This window comes from Pogoniulus pusillus, chromosome 28 (assembly GCF_015220805.1).
Source record: "Pogoniulus pusillus isolate bPogPus1 chromosome 28, bPogPus1.pri, whole genome shotgun sequence".
Taxonomy (NCBI): Eukaryota; Metazoa; Chordata; class Aves; order Piciformes; family Lybiidae; genus Pogoniulus; species Pogoniulus pusillus.
The window spans coordinates 3,759,872-3,778,943 of NC_087291.1; the positions used below are offsets into that span (position 1 = coordinate 3,759,872).

Sequence of the window (19,072 nt, forward strand, 5' to 3'; positions counted from 1 at the left end):
TGGACACAAGCCAACCTCATGAGGTTCAACAAGACCAAGTGCAAGGTCCTGCAGCTGGGTTGAGGCAATCCCAAGTGCAAATCCAGGCTGGGCAGTGCCTGGCTGGAAAGCAGCCCTGAGGAGAGGGACTTGGGGGTGCTGCTGGATGAGAAGCTCAACAGGAGCCAGCAGTGTGCACTTGCAGCCCAGAAAGCCAAGCAGAGCCTGGGCTGCAGCAGGAGTGTTTGCAGGAGGTTCAAGGAGGTGATTCTCCCCCTTTACTCTGCTCTGCTGAGACCCCACCTGAAGTACTGCATCCAGTCCTGGAGCCCCCATTACAAGAGGGATGTGGAGATGCTGGAGAATGTCCAGAGAAGGGCCATGAGGATGCTCAGAGGACTGCAGCAGCTCTGCTGTGAGGACAAACTGAAAGAGTTGGGGCTGTGCAGGCTGGAGAAGAGGAGGCTCCCAGGTGACCTTCTTGTGGCCTTCCAGGATCTGAAGGGGGCCTACAAAAGAGCTGGGGAGGGACTTTTGAGGCTGGGGGGAACGGAGCAAAGCTGGAGGTGGGTAGGTTCAGCCTGGAGGTGAGGAGGAAGTTGTTGAGCATGAGAGTGGTGAGAGCCTGAAATGGGTTGCCCAGGGAGGTGGTTGAGGTCTCATCCCTGGAGGTAAGGCCAGGCTGGATGAGGCAGTGGGCAGCTTGATCTAGAGTAGGGTGTCCCTGCCCATGGCAGGGGGATTGGAACAGGATGATCCTTGTGGTCCCTTCCAATCCTGACTGATTCTATGATTCTATGAACTGTGCTATAAAGGTAACAGTTTTAGAGCCAATGAAAGCTGCCAGTTGACAGATGTGAAACATCAACATTTTGTATTCTCCAAATTCAGCATTTGTCTTATAGTCACAGATAAATTAAACAATAGTGTGGAAGCACCAAAGCAGACAATTCTTGGCTTGTCAATCAATGGGATGATGGAAATTAGATTTTCCATCTAATGAGTATATACTGAAGCAAACCTCTTGACTGAAAATATTTGGAGGAAGAAGAGCAGACACCAAAGGGATATCTGTGGTGTATTTGGCTTGAAACACCCACGTATTTAGAGCTTCAAATACCATATATTGTCCTCCTTGGCTCTTCAGGTGAGCTTAGGCCTCTGTGTCCTGCCTGAGTGTAGGTCTTGTAATGACAGGACGAGGAGTAATGGGTTTAAACTGGAAGAAGGGAGATTTAGACTAGATGCTAGCATGAACATCTTTACAGTGAGGGTGGTGAGACACTGGCACAGGTTGCCCAGGGGATTGTGGCTGCTTCCTCCCTGGAGCTGGATGATCCTTGACGTCCCTTCCAAACTAAACCATTCTATGATTCTATGATTCTATGTCAGTTGAGCATTATTTAGACTTCACTCTAATCTTAACCACCCTCTGGAATGAGATGAAACTGAAATGTGGAATTTGAACTTCTGTGGCCTGTACTGTTACGTGCAGCTGAGAACCTGAATGATTACTTTGAAATTTACTATGAAGCCTATTTAATGTCACCTGGCTGCACTGCTTCAAAAAGTAAATTTTAAACATCAGTGCCCCTTTTGTAGAAGTTTCTAATTATATCAAATGCTAATATTTTAACTGCCTTCAAAGCACACAGGGGAATACCTACTCAGATGTGACTTGGAATTTAGAGATGTTATATTAGTAAAAGTGGCTAAAGATTCAGACTAGAAAGAAACCACATCAGCAAAAATAGCTACTTCCCAAGAGCCAAAAGTAGGTGTCTATGTGGGAAATGCATAGTGAGTGAGTGGCCCATAATTCATATCCAGTGAACTGGCTGTTATAGCAACATAGTCCACTAAAGTGAAAACACAAGTGGACAAAATAATTAGTAAGTCATAGAATCATAGAATCAACCAGGTTGGAAGAGACCTCCAAGATCAGCCAGGGCAACCTAGCACCCAGCCCTAGCCAGTCAACCAGACCATGGCACTAAGTGCCCCATTCAGGCTTTGCTTCAACACCTCCAGGGATGGTGACTCCACCACCTCCCTGGGCAGCCCATTCCAATGCCAATCACTCTCTCTGACAACAACTTTCTCCTAACAGCCAGCCTAGACCTCCCCTGGCACAGCTTGAGACTGTGTCCCCTTGTTCTGTTGCTGATTGCCTGGCAGAAGAGACCAACCCCACCTGGCTACTACTTCCCTTCAGGTAGTTGTAGACAGCAATCTTAATTGTAGACAGCATCTTAATTGTAGACAGCATCTTAACGAAGGGTTTATTTTCACTTCAGTAATTACTAAGAAACATCCAAGGCTCTTTTTAAAGTGTTTGTTTGTTCATTTCTGTTTAAACATTCTAACAATATAAGCTAATTCTGGAAAATAATATGATGGTGTTTTTGAGTGGAAACTGACTCTGAGCACCCATGCATCTCAGGGCAATTATCCAGCTTATTAACAGGAGTATTCTGCAGTTATAAGATGATGAATGGAAAGAGGAAGTGATCGTAATGTACACAACGATACTTATTTCATGTCTGCCTCCTCAGCCTTGGGTGCCAAAGTCTGCCTGTGTATCTTCAGAATGATAAGGAAACAAGATTCCATTTCAGCAGAAAATATGAAAGGTAGCTTTTCCCTGAAGTACTGCACATTATGCAAATGATAATCACAGAATCAACCAACCAGGTTGGAAGAGACCTCCAAGATCATCCAGTCCAACCTATCCCTCAGCCCTATCCAATCAACTAGGCTATGGCACTAAGTGACTCAGTCAGGCTTTTCTTGAGTGACCTTAGAGCTGACCTGTCTTGGGCATTGATTTCCTTTGAATCTAAGGTCTTACAGCATAGCTCTGCCCTGCTCCTCCACAGTTCATAGAATCAACCAGGTCGGAAGGGACCTCCAAGATCAAAATGCTGTCTACAACTACCCGAGGGGTGGTTGTGGCCAGGAGGAGGTTGCTCTCTTCTCTCAGGTGGCCAGCACCAGAACGAGAGGACAGCCTCAGGCTGTGCCAGGGGAGATTTAGGCTGGAGGTGAGGAGAAAGTTCTTCCCTGAGAGAGTCATTGGACACTGGAATGGGCTGCCCGGGGAGGTGGTGGAGTCGCCGTCCCTGGAGCTGTTCAAGGCAGGATTGGACGTGGCACTTGGTGCCATGGTCTGGCCTTGAGCTCTGTGGTAAAGGGTGGGACTTGATGATCTGTGAAGTCTCTTCCAACCTTGGTGATACTGTGATACTGTGACTTCAATCAAACCCACATGAGATCTATGAGAAATGAGGAAATGCCCACTCTGCCTTTCAGTTCTGCTAGCATAGAAGCCTGTTTTCCACACATCACTTTCCCCTGTATTAACAGAACTAAAATAGTTTTGTATGGGAGGTTGACCATGAGCCAGCAATGTGCTCTCATAGCCAGGAGGGCCAATGCCATTCTGGGGTGGATTAGAAGGGCTGTGGTTAGTAGGTCAAGAGAGGTTCTCCTGCCCCTCTACTCTGCCCTGCTGAGGCCACACCTGGAGTACTGTGTTCAGTTCTGAGCCCTCCAGTTCAAGAGAGACATGGAACTGCTAGAGAGAGCCACAAAGATGATGAAGGGAACAGACCATCTCTCTTATGAAGAGAGCCTGAGGGAGCTGGGGCTGTGCTGCTTGGGGAAGAGGGGACTGAGAGGTGACCTCATCAATGGTTATAAATACGTGCAGAGGAGACTGAGAGGTGACCTCAGTAATGGTTATAAAGATGTGCAGGGTGAGTGCCAGGAGGCTGCAGCCAGGCTCTGCTGGGTGATGCCCAGTGACAGGACAAGGGGCAATGGGTGGAAGCTGAGGCATAGAAGTTTCATTTAAACATGAGGAGTATTTTTTTTCCCTGTGAGGGTTGCAGAGCACTGGAAGAGGCTGCCCAGGGGAGCTGTGGAGTCTCCCTCTCTGGAGATATTCAACACCTGCCTGTATTCATTCCTGTGTGATCTGTTCTAGGTGATCCTGCTCTGTAGGGGGGTTGGACTGGATGAGCTTTTGAGATCCCTTTCAGCCCCTGACATTCTGTGATTCTGTGATCCTGCTCCTTTTTGAGATGTAACTGTACTGCTCAAATATATGAGCTCCTCATACATGAGAAGGTGCTTTTGATTTCTGCAAAGATCTGGTTCCAAAGCTCTCGGTTGCTAGATAATTATGATGCTGCAGCAATTTAGAGAGTAGCTACATATTCACCTTAGGTGTTACATACAAGTAAAATAATAATGCCACAATAAACTGTTGTGTGACTTTTGTTTATGTCAAAAGGCACAGCTAACCAGAGTTTTTCAGTTCCAGACTTGTTTTTCACATGACCTACATTATCAGGTTTCTTTTCTCTCCATCATTTACCAACAGTTCTGGAGAGGTCCCCAAAGACTGGGAGCTGCCAATGTGGTCCCATCCACAAGAAGGGTCGAAAGGAGGAGCCAGAAAACTACAGAGCTGTCAGCCTGACCTCAGTGCCAGGCAAGGTCATGGAACAGGTCATCTTGGGTACCATCACAAAGCACCTACAGGATGGCCAAGGGATCAGGCCCAGCCAGCATGGGTTTAGGAAGGGCAGGTCCTGCCTCACCAACCTGATCTCCTTTTATGATCAGGTTCCTGCCTGGTGAATGTGGGGCAGGCTGTGGGTGTAGTCTACCTGGACTTCAGCAAAGCCTTTGACACTGTCTACCACAAGAAGCTCCTGACCAAGCTGGCAGCTCTTGGTTTGGACAGATTCACTCTGTGCTGGGTCAGGAACTGGCTGGATGGCAGAGCCCAGAGAGTGGTGGTGAATGGTGCCACATCCAGTTGGCAGCTGTCACTATGATTCTACAACAAAACCCCTCTAAATACTTTCTGAAATTGCTAGGCAGTAGTTTTCCATTGTAGTCCTCCACTTCAGTCATTTCTGTATTTACACAGCTCTGTGGTGTTATCATTGGCTTGCTTTCTAAACTGCTGTCTCTGTGACGGGTGCCAAATGTTTCACAGTGCTATTGTGGGAATGTTTATTATTATATGGACAAAATGATACCATAAAGGTAGACTATTCAAATAGTAATTTTTGTAATTGCTCAATACTTTCCCTTTTCACTGGGAGAAATACTCTTATTTCACAATAAAGTCCCAAAGTCATCACATTCTGCATAGTTCCTACAGCAAGAGGACTTTCCCTTCCCTGTGAGATGAATGAAATTGTAGACTATTGAACAAATATGTTGTGACAATAATGATCTTTTCAATAGGATTTGCAAGATGGTGAAGAAAATAGCTGCTCATAACTATTACCTTGGACTTAGGTCAGGTGGACCACTGGTGGTCAGCGCTGAAAGGTGCAATTTAAAGTTTTTCTCCTTCCTTCTGGAGTAGTAATGCAGCTCTGTTTCGTGTTTGGTTCTTAAGGGGTTTGAACTGCAAGCGCGGATGGGTGAATGAAAGGGCACTGTTCCTGAGGCCAGCTGCTTCAAGTTTCTCCCTAGCTGGCTTTTATTGCTTCCACCCTTCTGCTGAGAGCAGTTTGTGCTTCTTGTACGAATTGGTGAAAGGCTGCTGCTCGCTTCTTCTCCCTCCTCAACCTCATCCTCATCTTCATCTTCCACAATCGAAGGGAGTCTTTTCTTTATATTGCCATTTCCCTTGAGCTCTGTCTAAAACAGCAGATAACACATGCTACTGTGAAATTCAGGCCTTGGTGCTAGAGAAATACAGGTTCTTCTGGTGATCATCCTGGAACAAAACCAGATCTAGCACAGCCTTCATTTCTCATTCAAGGTGGGGCTCTTTTGAAACTCTTCCATAGCTTCCATCCTCAAATATGCTTATGTGTGTGTATGAGAGAAAAATACAAACAAGTGATAAAAGCCACTAGTGACTTAGCCAGTGAACTTGTTGCAGTGTATTTTGTTGCCAAGAAGGGTGACTGGCTGGTACAAGCCTTGTGCCATATGTACACTTGAGGAGGTTTATCTTGCCTTACTGAGGCATGGTTTCCCAGACTCCTGCTGGAGCAAGGGAAAGGACTGAGGCTGGTCATTAAAAAAAAAATCAACATTTTCATATGGAACCATTTATAATGCAGAACAGCCACATGCACCAGTTCAGATCAAGTCTGAGCATTATAGAATCATAGAATCATTTAGGTTGAAAAGACCTTTAAGAGCATCAAGTCCAGCTCCAGATCTAGCACTGCCTTGTCCACTACAACCACATGCTGCATCTGCACCTTTTAAATCATAGGATCATAGGATCACAGGATGTTAGGGGTTGGAAGGGACCCAAAGAGATCATCCAGTCCAACCCCCCCTGCCAGAACAGGACCACACAATCTAGCTCAAGTCACAGAGGAACACATCCAGACAGGTCTTGAAAGTCTCCAGAAAAGGAGACTCCACAGCCTCTCTGGGCAGCCTGTGCCAGTGCTCTGGGACCCTTACAGTAAAGAAGTTTCCCTTTGTGTTGAGGTGGAACCTCCTGTGCTGCAGCTTATATCCATTGCTCTTTGTCCTATCCCAGGGAGCAGTGAGCAGAGCCTGTCCCACTCTCCTGACAGCCTTCAGATACTTATAAACATTTATCAAATCCTCTCTAAGTCCTCTCATCTCCAGACTAAACAGCCCCAGGTCCCTCAGCCTCTCCTCATCAGCCATGCCCTCCAGTCCCCTAATCATCCTCGTAGCCCTTTGCTGGACCATCTCCAGCAGATCCCTGTCCCTCCTAATCTGGGGAGCCCAAAACTGAAGGCAGTATGCAAGATGAGGTCTCACCAGGGAAGAGTAGGAGGGGAGGAGAACCTCCCTTGACCTGCTAGACACACTCCTCCTAATGCACCCCAGGATCCCATTGGCCTTCCTGGCCACAAGGGCACATTGCTGTGCCATGGGTAACTTGTTAGCCACCAACACTCCCAGGCTGCTCTCCACAGAGCTGCTTTCCAGCAGATCACCTCCCAGCCTGTACTGGTGTAGTTTATTATTCCTCCCCAGGTGCAGGACTCTGCACTTGTCCTTGTTGAACCTCATCTGGTTCCTCTGTGCCCAGCTCTCAGTCTGTCCAGGTCTTGCTGGATGGCCTCAAGGGATGGAGACTCAACCACTTACTTCCCTGGGTAGCCTATTCTGATACTTGGCAACTCTTTTGGTGAAGAAATGTTTCCTAATGTCTAATTTAATGACATTAACTTGACACTAACTTGAGGCCATTTCTTCTTGCCCTCTGTACCTTTCCTAACTGTTGCAACTAAAACTGCTGCTGGGCTAGTGGGCAGAATTTTCAGTTTATACAGAATCCCAATGATGTACCAGAACTGAGTCATCAAAAAGCAGAATTACATCTGGTTTTGACAAATGATGCAGTTTGAATGCTTCACATTGGAACCAGGACAATTTAGAGGTGACATAGACTTGGGTTCTGTACTTTGTGTACTTATTAAGGCACAATGTGAGAGAGCAATGTGTTGCTTGCTATTGTTTCATGGAAACAAATACAGTGGTCATCAATGCAGAGATATGCCAAGATATAGGCTGGGTAGCGGCTGGCTTGAGAGCAGCCCTGTGAAAAGGGACTTGGGGGTGCTGGTGGGTGAGAAGCTCAATATGAGCCAGCAGAGAGCCAACCAGAGCCTGGGCTGCAGCAAGAGAAGTGTGGGCAGCAGGGCAAGGGAAGTGATCCTCCCCCTCTGCTCTGCACTGGTGAGACCCCATCTGGATCACTGTATCCAATTCTAGAACCTCTATTATAAGAGGGCTATGGATGTGCTGGAAGATGTCCAGAGAAGGGCCACAAGGATGATCAGAGAGCTGGAGCTGCTGTGCTATGGAGGAGAGACTGCGGGAGTTGGGGCTGTTCAATCTGGAGAGGAGAAGGCTCTGAGGTGACCTTATTGTGGTCTTTCAGTATCTTAAGGGGGATACAAGAAAGCTGGGGAGAGTCTTTTGAGGCTATCCTGGGAGTGATAGGACTGGGGGGAATGGAACAAAGCTAGAAACGGGTAAATTCAGACTGGATGGTAGGAAGAAGTTCTTCAACATAAGGGTGGTGAGAGCTTGGAAGCAGTTGCCCAGGTGGAAGCCTCATCCCTGGAGGTGTTTAAGGCCAGGCTGGATGAGGCTCTGGACAGCCTGATCTAGTGTGATGTGTCCCTGCCCGTGGCAGTGGGCATGGAACTAGATGATGCTTGTGGTCCCTTCCAACCCTGACTGATTCTATGATTCTATGAAGATGGAACTTTGTCAGGATCAGGCCACAACCCAAAAATAGTTCCATTATTGTGTTTGTTGATGGTAGGTGAATGAACTAAGGCAGAATCAGGTTCCAGGTCAAATTAACAAACTCTACACATCTCAGTGAAGAGTAGAGCCAGATGCAACTTTGTAGATTGAGGAAAGTTGCTGTTAGTTTGTTTTTCATGCTACTTCTCTTAATGAGGCTTGATTCAAGCACTATTCATTTTAGATATCAAAACTTCGGATGAGATTTATAACTGAATTTCCCACATTCCTTTGGGCCAAGCAAGATTGAGGGGATAGAAATGCATATATGGGGAAGTTATTGCAAGGCTCTAAATGCCTGCTAGTATCTGTCTAAATGTTTTCCAGCATGGGTTTAATTTTGCTGTGTGCTATTGCAGGCTTCCAATGAGTGAGTGCTTCTCTTAGTACAGGTTGACAGATTTAATGAACTATGTCCTTTCCATCTGAGATGTGTGGAAAGGTAAGGATGTAAAACAGTAACAAAAGATCTGTCTCTATAAAATATAACAGCTTTGCTGTCAACCAGAATAGTCATCAGAAGGTTGTCATTGTCAAGGTGTACAGGATCTGTCATGGATGCAGCCTGCAGCAGGTGAACATGAGCCAGCAGTGTGCACAGGTGGCTAGGAGGCATCCTGGCCTGCATCAGGAGCAGTGTGGCCAGTAGGAAAAGGGAGGTTATTCTGCCCCTGTCCTCAGCACTGGTCAGGCCACACCTTGAGTCCTGTGTCCAGTTCTGGGCTCCTCAATTCAAGAGAGATGTTGAGGTGCTGGAAGGTGTCCAGAGAAGGGCAATGAAGCTGGTGAGGGGCCTGGAGCACAGCCCTGTGAGGAGAGGCTGAGGGAGCTGGGGGTGTGCAGCCTGCAGAAGAGGAGGCTCAGGGCAGAGCTCATTGCTGTCTGCAGCTACCTGAAGGGAGGCTGTAGCCAGGTGGGGTTGGTCTCTTCTGCCAGACAACCAGCAGTAGAACAAGGGGACACAGTCTCAAGTAGTGCCAGGGCAGGTCTAGGCTGGATGTTAGGTGGAGGTTGTTGTCATAGAGAGTGATTGGCATTGGAATGGGCTGCCCAGGGAGGTGGTGGAGTTGTTATCCTTGGAGGTGTTGAAGCAAAGCCTGAATGGGGCACTTAGTGCCATGGTCTGGTTGATTGGCTAGGGCTGGGTGCTAGGTTGGACTGGATGATCTTGGAGGTCTCTCCCAGCCTGGTTGATTCTATGATTCAATGATTCTATACTCTACAGAGAATGGACATTAGCCATGGTCAAAACTTCATCTTGGGTAACCATGTACTTAAAAGTGCTGTGGTAGGACAGCCATATCCACCACCTGAAAAAAAAGATCATGGCATCTCTACTCCTGAAATAGACACTGCCAGAACCTTCTGCACGATCATTTTTAAAGTCTCATTCTGAAATCACATTGGTCAGCTGGAGCTTTCCCAGCTCTGCTCTGGCCATTGCTGTGTGCATGCTTTCAAGTCAGGCTCAGTGTATTTAAAAATCAACATACCTGAGAGACTGAAGACTTGTTTGATAACTTTGATATGACCTGAAAAAAACAAAACACAACAGTAGCAATTATGTGCATCTGCTCAGTACTCACTTCCAAGAGCACACAAGCATCTAACCCTAAACATGTATACAAAGAAAAGAATCTCATGATAAACTAGTCATGGGAGATTAAATGATGACATATCACAGAATGAAGGGCACTCCTTGGAAACAGATGCTGGAAGGAAAAAAAAACCACAGTTGTGTTAATTTTATTAAACAGACAATTCCTGCAAAAAGAACATTGAGTCAAGGCTCCAGTCCTGTGAAAAAAAGGTCGATGGGAGAATGTATGCTGATGGATTTCAGTGCTGGTTTCATAGAATCAAGCAGGTTGGAAAAAACCTCCAAGATCATCCAGTCCAACCTAGCACCCAGCCCTAGCCAATCAACTAGACTATGGCACTAAGTGCCTCAGTCAGGCTTTGTTTGAACACCTCCAGGGATGGTGACTCCACCACCTCCCTGGGCAGCCCATTCCAATGCCAATCACTCTGACAACAACTTCCTCCTAACACCCAGCTTAGACCTCCCCTGGCACAACTTGAGACTGTGTCCCCTTGTTCTGTTGCTGGTTGCCTGGCAGAAGACACCAACCCCACCTGGCTACAGCCTCCCTTCAGGGAGTTGTAGACAGCAATGAGGTCACCCCTGAGCCTCCTCTTCTGCAGGCTGCACACCCCCAGCTCCCTCAGCCTCTCCTCACAGGGCTGTGCTCCAGGCCCCTCACCAGCTTCATTGCCCTTCTCTGGATACATTCCAGCACCTCAACATCTCTCTTGATTTGAGGAGCCCACAACTGGACACAGCACTCAAGGTGTGGCCTGAGCAGTACTGAGTCCAGGGGAAGAATAACCTACCTTGTCCTACTGCCTACACTGTTCCTGATGCAGGCCAGGATGCCATTGGCTCTCCTGCCCACCTGGGCACACTGCTGGCTCATCTTCAGCTGCTACCTACCAGCACCCCCAGGTCCCTCTCTGCCTAGTTGCTCTCCAGCCACTCTGTCCCCAGCCTGCAGTGCTGCTTGGGGTTGTTGTGGCCAAAGTGTAGAACCCTGCACTTGGCTTTGTTAAATCTCATCCCATTGGCCTCTGCCCACCCATCCAGCCTGTCCAGGTCCCTCTGCAGGGCTCTCCTACCTTCCAACAGATCCACACCTGCTCCTAGCTTGGTGTCATCTGCAAACTCGCTGATGCTGGACTCAATCTCTCATCCAGATCATCAATAATGACATTGAACAGGACTGGGCCCAGCACTGTTTTGTGGAATTCCATGTAAGAACAGTGTTTGTTTTGGCCATACATTATTGTAGCCTTAGCTCTTGTGCCAGACTAGTCCTTAGATGATTGTGCTGGGTTGGAGCACATCCCTCCCCCAGTAAAGTAAATTCACCACAACTCAGCATTTTGGAAAGTCAGAGGAAAAGTGGAATTGTGTTTTTGTACAGTTTAAACTAAAAATAATATAAGAAGAATAAACTACTACAATAATGTAATAACCTTAAGGGAGATGGGGAAGGGGTCAAGAGGCAGTGAAGCAGCAAAGTAGCAGCAGCAACTGAAACAGAGGCAGGGGAAGATAGCAGTGGGAGCAGCAGTAACAACAGAAGCAGCAAAGGGGAGGTCTAGGCTGGATGTTAGGAAGAAGTTCTTCACAGAGAGAGTGATTGGCATTGGAATGGGCTGCCCAGGGAGGTGGTGGAGTTGCTGTCCTTGGAGGTGTTCAAGCAAAGCCTGGCTGGGGCACTTAGTGCCATGGTCTGGATGCTTGGCTAGGGCTGGGTGCTAGGTTGGACTGGATGATGTTTGAGGTCTCTTCCAGCCTCGCTGACACTATGAGTCTATGAGTCTGTGAGTCTATGATTCTCCATTCAATAAAAACCTTCAGAAGCCCTAAGTTTTAGGCACAAATTTGGGGGAAAAAAATGTGGTTTGTTTGTCTTTTTCCTTTTTTAATTTTTAATTCTCCACAAGCCTTTCAGGCTTACCTGAAAACCATTTGGTAGTTGCTCATAAGAGTGGAACTACTACACAGGAATAATATGCAAACACATGGTATTTAGCTTTGTGCAAGCAGAAATCCTGCTCCACAACAGCCAAGCCAGCAGCAGGTGTATATGTTTAGCAATATCTCTCTAATAACTGCCAAACAGAACAACTGCAATAATTAGCCTATGTAAATAACATAGCTGCAGTGCTCTTTCTGAGCCAGAGAAAGTAATAATAGGTGATAAGAGCAGAGGATGAGATCTCAGGTACTAAAATAGCCCAGTTTGCAGTGTAATCTCTGCCAGCTGAAGAAATGTCCATGAGCACAGGAAACTGGTTGTGTACTAAAATATTAAAGTCAGAATTAGGAAGTACTAATAACCCACTTTGCACATAGCTTTAAGATGATTAACAGCATCCAGAATTTCAGGGCATCAGTTTGGTTGGCTTCTCTAGACACAGGTGCAGCATGAATATTAAAGAGCAGCCTTAATGAGAAAGTCCAAGCCAATCCCAACCATTAGCAGCTTCACAAAATAGGAATTATTAAATTGCCCACTGAAGGCTTTAGAAGTGACTTTGTAGTTTGTACTTGTGCTAGTTTGAAGCAGGCTAGAATGTTTTGGTAAGAAAAAGTAGATAATTGGCTGTGAAAGGAAAACAGTGGTGATGTCTCCTTCCCTCAGAGTCTCACTGAAGAAGAATGTAAACATTAGATAACACTTTTCACCATCTTCTCACTCTGCTTCTGGCTTCGAACGGAGCCACAGCTCCCTAACCTCACTGCCACTCACCTTTGCTTCTTAACCTCCTGGCTGAACCTCTCTTCTTTCTTTGGACTGGGATAAGGTTGAGAGGGGCAGAGGGAAGGTGCAGGGGTGGTTGAGAGCCCCTCCTGGGGACTCAGGTTTCTGGGAGGGGAGTTGTGTTTCTGTGTTGTTTTTACCTTGTGTATTTCTGTCTATAACTGTATATATTGTAAATAGCTGCTTGTATATTGTGCTGCTGTAAGTAAATAGCTTCATTTATATTCCCAGAGTCCAGCTGAGTTAGCTGGGGTACCTTCTAAAGTGTGGGGGGGTGGGTAACAGCCAAACCACCACAGTACTGCAGGGGAAGATTTCTCCTCATCATCTCATTTGGTCATTTCAGCATATATGTTAATCATGATTCCATAGAATCACAGAATCAACCAGGTTGGAAGAGACCTTCAAGCTCAGCCAGTCCAACCTAGCACCCAGCCCTAGCCAATCAACCAGACCATGGCACTAAGTGCTTCATCCAGTCTTTGCTTCAACACCTCCAGGGATGGCGACTCCACCACCTCCCTGGGCAGCCCATTCCAATGCCAATCACTCTCTATGACAACAACTTCCTCCTAACATCCAGCCTAGACCTCCCCTGGCACAGCTTGAGACTGTGTCCCCTTGTTCTGTTGCTGGTTGCCTGGCAGAAGAGCTCAACCCCACCTGGCTAAAGCCTCCCTTCAGGTAGTTGTAGACAGCAATGAGCTCTGCCCTGAGCCTCTTCTTCTGCAGGCTGCACAACCCCAGCTCCCTCAGCCTCTCAAGCTTCATTGCCTTTCTCTGGACACATTCTGGTACCTCAACATCTCTTTTGAATTGAGGAGCTCAAAACTGGACACAGCACTCAAGGTGTGGCCTGACCAGTGCTGAGTACAGGGGTAGAATAATCTCCCTTGTCCTGCTGGCCACACTGTTCCTGATCCAGGCCAGGATGCCATTGGCTCTCCTGCCCACCTGGGCACACTGCTGGCTCATCTTCAGCTACTACCTACCAGCACCCCCAGGTCCCTCTCTGCCTGGCTGCTCTCAGCCACTCTGTCCCCAGCCTGTAGTGCTGCTTGGGGTTGTTGTGGCCAAAGTGCAGAACCCTGCACTTGGCCTTGTTAAATCTCATCCCATTGGCCTCTGCCCACCCATCCAGCCAAACTGTGCTCGTTTGTACAGTTTGAAAACACAGACAAAGAAATAATTTTATGATTATCTCCTGGATGTCCTGGTTGCATGTCCCACAGCTCTACTAGGCTCTGCCAGCAGCTGCAGCACTCTCCCCTGTTTGCAGAACCTCTCTGCTGCCCATCAACACAGGAGCCGCAGCCACCCACCAGTACAGCTCTGCTCTCAGTGCTGCTCTTGATGGCCATCAGGGAGGACCCAGCTGCAGAGAAAGCAAGGGTAGTGGCAGCACTTTGCTGCCTTTTGGCCTTACCAAAAGAGAGAAAAGTAAAGGAATTTTTTGATGGTAGGTTGCTTTTTGCAGGGAGAGTACAGAGTGTTCTCAGGAGAAAAGGTAGCACAAAGGGCTTGGTATGAACAAGGAGTATGTGATGCAAGAAACTGTAAATCAGTCTTCTTCCAGTTCCCAAGACTGCCCCTTTAACCCACTGAGAACAATTTCAGTTTGGGTAAATGAGCAGTTTCAGCTAAACTCTGGATTTACAGTTGCAGTTGTTACAGGTAAGGAGTGGTGTGAGTGCTGCTCTGGTCATGCTCTGCAGCCAGATTTATTGCTTCTGCCTTGGAACACTGACTGTATTTTACACACATCAAACAGGGGGCAGGACTTTGTTGTCCTGGAGTCCTGTATACCCCAAAATTCCTCTCCCTCCGTGGTTTGAATGGGAGAGGAAAGGCACTAAAAACCTGTTTCCCCCTGCCCTGCAGGCATGGAGGAGGGGAGCAAAGGGCCCTTTTGGCATGAGGGGTGACCCGCACTGGGATCAGGCTGGGGCTTGGCTGTGGTCTTCACGCCTAGGAAGTAGTAACTCGACTCTTTGTCTAGGAAAGGTATAAATATTGGGGCATTTCCTGACTTAGAGTTCCCCCTTGCCTGGGTAGTTCCTGCAGAGTGTCCCCTGACACTCCAAAGGACAAGCTCCTGAGGGACAGGACCATCCCTGTTTTGGACAGCTCCCCGCCATAAGCACCTGATGAACCTCGGGTGTCTTTGAAAGAGAGAGAGCTGGCAAGCATCTGGACTGCTCTTCCTCTTAGCCTGATTCACCTCTGAGTAAACTTTCTGCTCAGCCTGATTGATAACTGGAAAGCTGTGTTTGTAGCTTAGCCTTTTCCATTTCCTGGCTTCTAAAATAGCCACATTTATCTATGGCATCCTTGTAAGTTCTTCTCAATCAAACTGAGTCTGCTAATTAAACTCAATTCATTTCTGTATCTAGTTTTGGGGGTGGGTTTCAGGAAAATAAAATAATTCTATTTTCATATATATTCCTGACTTGGCCATGTTAATTCCCTGCCTCCACAGCATTTGTGGCTTGGGAGTTGGTAAAAGAAACTGCAATTAATCCATGACCAGAGAGAATTCTCAAGAGTTTTGCTTTAAAACCTCCTCAAGGAACTTTGCTCTCTCTCTTCCAGTGGAAAAAAAAACCCAACAAACCAAAAACCCCAAACCCCAAAATTCTCAAAGGGAGAAGGAAATCCAAATAAGAACATGGACAAAGCCAGCCAAAGGTCAGTGTATTTAAAGACCTCACCATGAACACAGATTTCTCTCTGTTAAAATGTAGTATCAGGGTAAATAATTATGAGGTGCCCTCCTAGCTTCTGATCTGCTAAACCCTTTATTCTAGGCCAGCACACAGGTGTATTCTTCTGTTAAATGCTTCTCTCTCTCTCTTTTTTTTTTGCTTTCAATGCAAAAAGGGAAAGGATGCAAAATAGCTCACATGCTGGTCTTCTAAAGAGGAATTACAGCTCAAAGGATAAAGGCTGCCTCAAAAAAAGAAAATAGTATTTCACCTGCTATGCCTTAGGAAAAAAGCCAAACCAGACAGATATTAGAATGAGTGAATCAAAATGCTGTCAAGGAGTCTAACTTGGTTTTTATTTTCAGCTCTGGTGTCTCCTTATGTCTCGTGAAAACATCTATTAGATTTAATTTCACAAGGCAAAAGAACAGAAGATCATGTACTGAAAGCAGGCTCACACTGAATTCTTCAGTGTATAGAATCATAGAATGGTTCAGGTTGGAAAGGACCTCAAGGATCATCCAGCTCCAACTCCCTGCCATAGGCAGGGACACCTCCCACTAGAACAGGTCACTCAAGGCCTCATCCAACCTGGCCTTGAACACCTCCAGGCAGGGAGCAGCCACAACCTCCCTGGGCAACCTGTGCCAGTGTCTCACCACCCTCACTGCAAACAACCCTTTCCTAACATCTACTTTGAATCTCCTCTCTGCCACCTTAAACCCATTACCCCTTGTCCTGTCATTACAAGACCTTGTCAATAGTCCCTCCCCAGCCTTCCTGTAGGTCCCCTTCAGATACTGGAAGGTCACTATAAGGTCTTCTCAAAGCCTTCTCTTCTCCAGGCTGCACAGCCCCAAGTCTTGTAGCCTGTCCTCAGAGCAGAGCTGCTGCAGGTCTCTGAGCATCTTCTTGTCCTCCTCTGGACTGGCTCAAACAGTTCCATGTCCTTCTTGTGTTGGGGGCTCCAGAACTGCACACAGGACTGCAGGTGGGGTCTGAGGAGAGCAGAGCCAAGGGGCAGAATCCCCTCCCTTGCCCTGCTGCCCACACTGCTCTTGCTGCAGCTCAGCACAGGGTTGTGTCTGGGCTGCACTCACACTGCAGGCTCCTGTTGAGCTTTTCATCAGCTCAGACTCCAGGGCCTTTTCCTCAGGGCTGCTCTCAGCCATTTGCTACCCAGCCTGGAGTTGTGCTTGGGATTGCACCAACCTAGGTGCAGGACCTTATGTACATAGGCTCAGATCTCTAATCTTGTAATTCCTTAATAAATTAGTATAACATTTTAAAATCCTGTGATCTCTACCATCAGCTATTACAGGCACAAAGAGAAAGTTTTCCCTTCTGGAAACTCTGCTTTTCTGCCAAAAGCCATCGATATGAAGATTTTTCCAGGGTCAAGAGGCAGTGGAAGAATCCCTATCAGGAGTGATGACTAAAGCAGGTAATCAGCTCTACCATAATTCAATATGAATTCCTATGATAAAAGCCAAAAAGAGAAATACAAAGACATGGCTAAATTTGGAGTTAAGGCATTAAATATCCAGATAAGTATATTCACATTTTAGGTCTCAAAAGAATGTAATCAGCTTTTACAGGCCTAATTGCTGCTGCCTTCACATAAGCAAGAACAAAAATAGAAACATGCTTTTGCTGATTTGTCTCGAGCCCTAAACCACATAAATAATTCTCTGCATCTCAGGAGTCAAAAGGCTAAAATATACTTTCAGGAAAGGGTTTAAAATAAAACTGTAATATTAATGTTCTTAGCATTTGGAAGCAGGAAAAACCCATTTAGGAGCATTGGCATTGTAGGGAAAACCCCCAAGAATGCCTGCCATATGTTCTGCTCTTTGTAAATTTACTGTATGCTAATGGAAAAGATTCCTGGCCATAATAAGGGATTATTGTACAGTGAAAAGCTTAATGCTTCAGGCCTTATTTTTCCAGAAGCATGATTGTTTTCAATGAGATATCACAAATTCTTTAGTCACAAAGAGTTTCTCAGGTTAGATGTTTTCTAGCTACATTTACTGAGCTTTTTGTTGTTGGGGTTTTGTTTTCTTTTTACAACTTGTTATAGTTCATTGGCTTGTTCCTGTATTTTCTCAGGTTCACTCTTGTTTCCTTTCCTTGCTTAAAGGACAGATGTGAGATGACCTCATTCATGTTTGTAAATATGCAAGGGGTGAGTGCCAGGAGGATGGAGTCAACCTCTTCTCAGTGATGCCCAGTGACAGGACAAGGGGCAAGTGGAAGTTGAAGCACTCCACTTGCAGGAGGAAGCACAGGAGGAAGCACAGGAGGAAGAATTTGCTCACTGAGAGGGTGACAGAACCCTGGAACAGGCTGCTCAGGGAGGTTGTGGAGTCTCCTTCTCTGGAGATATTCAAGAACCATCTCACAGTATCACAGTATCATCAGGGTTGGAAGAGACCTCACAGATCATCAAGTCCAACCCATCTGAATGCATTCCAGTGTGATCTGCTCTAGGTGAGCCTGCTCTGGCAGGGGGGATGGACCAAATGATCCCTTCCAGCCCCTGACATTCTATGATTCTATGTATTTTAAGGGAGCAAAAGCTTTCAGTATTCTCTGATTGCTCCTATTCACAGTACAGAGCACAATGAATTAGCAGCAGAAGTTGAACAACAATTACATCACTAGGATTTTATGGCAGCTGACCAATAACTAGCATGGACTCTGTGATCTCATATTATGTCATAATCCTCCATTATTCCTATCTTTTGACCAAATTATTGTAGCCTAAGAAGTTAGGATGAGTGTTCAGTAACTGGCTGGTTGTGATTAGCTTTGGGTTAGTTTTTGTAAATGAATACTTTCTGAGATTTCCAGAGGAGGGCCACAAAGATGCTCAGAGGGCTGCAGCAGCTCTGCTATGAGGGCAGGCTACAAGAGCTGTGTGTCTTCAGCCTGCAGAAGAGAAGGCTTCAAGGAGACCTTATATTGTCCTTCCAATATCTGAAGGGGAAGGCTGTTCCCTCTTTCCCTCCCTTCAGAAATAACCAGATCAATCCACTTATATCTCACGTGAGATGTCAAAAACAGACAACAAGGAGTTTAGAGGAAAAAGGGGTTAGGTGGATTAGAAAGTTAAAGGTAGAGTCAGACACAGAGACCAGACTGCCAGAAAGAAGGCACAGCCCCAAGAGAGAGCTGAGCAGTGTGTGTGAATTGCCTGTCTTGTCTTTATTCTGACTAGTTGTGTGTCTCAGCAGAAGAAGGAGTTTTGCATGCCTTCACATCTTTGAGCACACAGGGCATCTAGATGGTCTTCAGAGGTCTCTTCCAAACTCAGCTATTCCACTGTTCTAGGGTGTGTAAAAAGGCTGTACTAAAAACGTTACCAGCTCAGCAAAACTGAGAACATGTACTTGTATCCATGGAGAATGCCTGCTTGATAGGCAAGTTGTATTTACTGCAGACAGTTTGATCACTGCTGTCTACAACTACCTGAAGGGAGGCTGGAGCCAGGTGGGGTTGGTCTCTTCTGCCAGGCAACCAGCAACAGAACAAGGGGACACAGTCTCAAGTTGTGCTGGGGGAGGTATAGGTTTGATTAGGAAGTTAGGTTAGGAGGAAGTTGTTGGCAGAGAGAGTGATTGGCATTGGAATGGGCTGCCCAGGGAGGTGGTGGAGGCACCATCCCTGGAGATGTTCAAGCAAAGCCTGGATGAGGCACTTGGTGCCATGGTCTGGTTGACTGGATAGGGCTGGGTGCTAGGTTGGACTGGATGATGTTGGAGGTCT

At 46.6% G+C, this 19,072-nt stretch overlaps 1 protein-coding gene across 1 annotated transcript in view; it reads right to left on the reverse strand.

The window, feature by feature from the left end:
• Positions 1-19,072, reverse strand: part of KCNH8 (potassium voltage-gated channel subfamily H member 8) — a 237,309-nt gene that overhangs the window by 15,540 nt on the left and 202,697 nt on the right. The window contains exons 13-14 of the mRNA XM_064167040.1: positions 9,759-9,797; positions 5,288-5,646 (exon numbers count right to left, since the gene is read on the reverse strand). Coding sequence (XP_064023110.1) covers positions 5,288-5,646; positions 9,759-9,797 — 398 coding nt within the window. The remainder of the gene's footprint in view (positions 1-5,287; positions 5,647-9,758; positions 9,798-19,072) is intronic.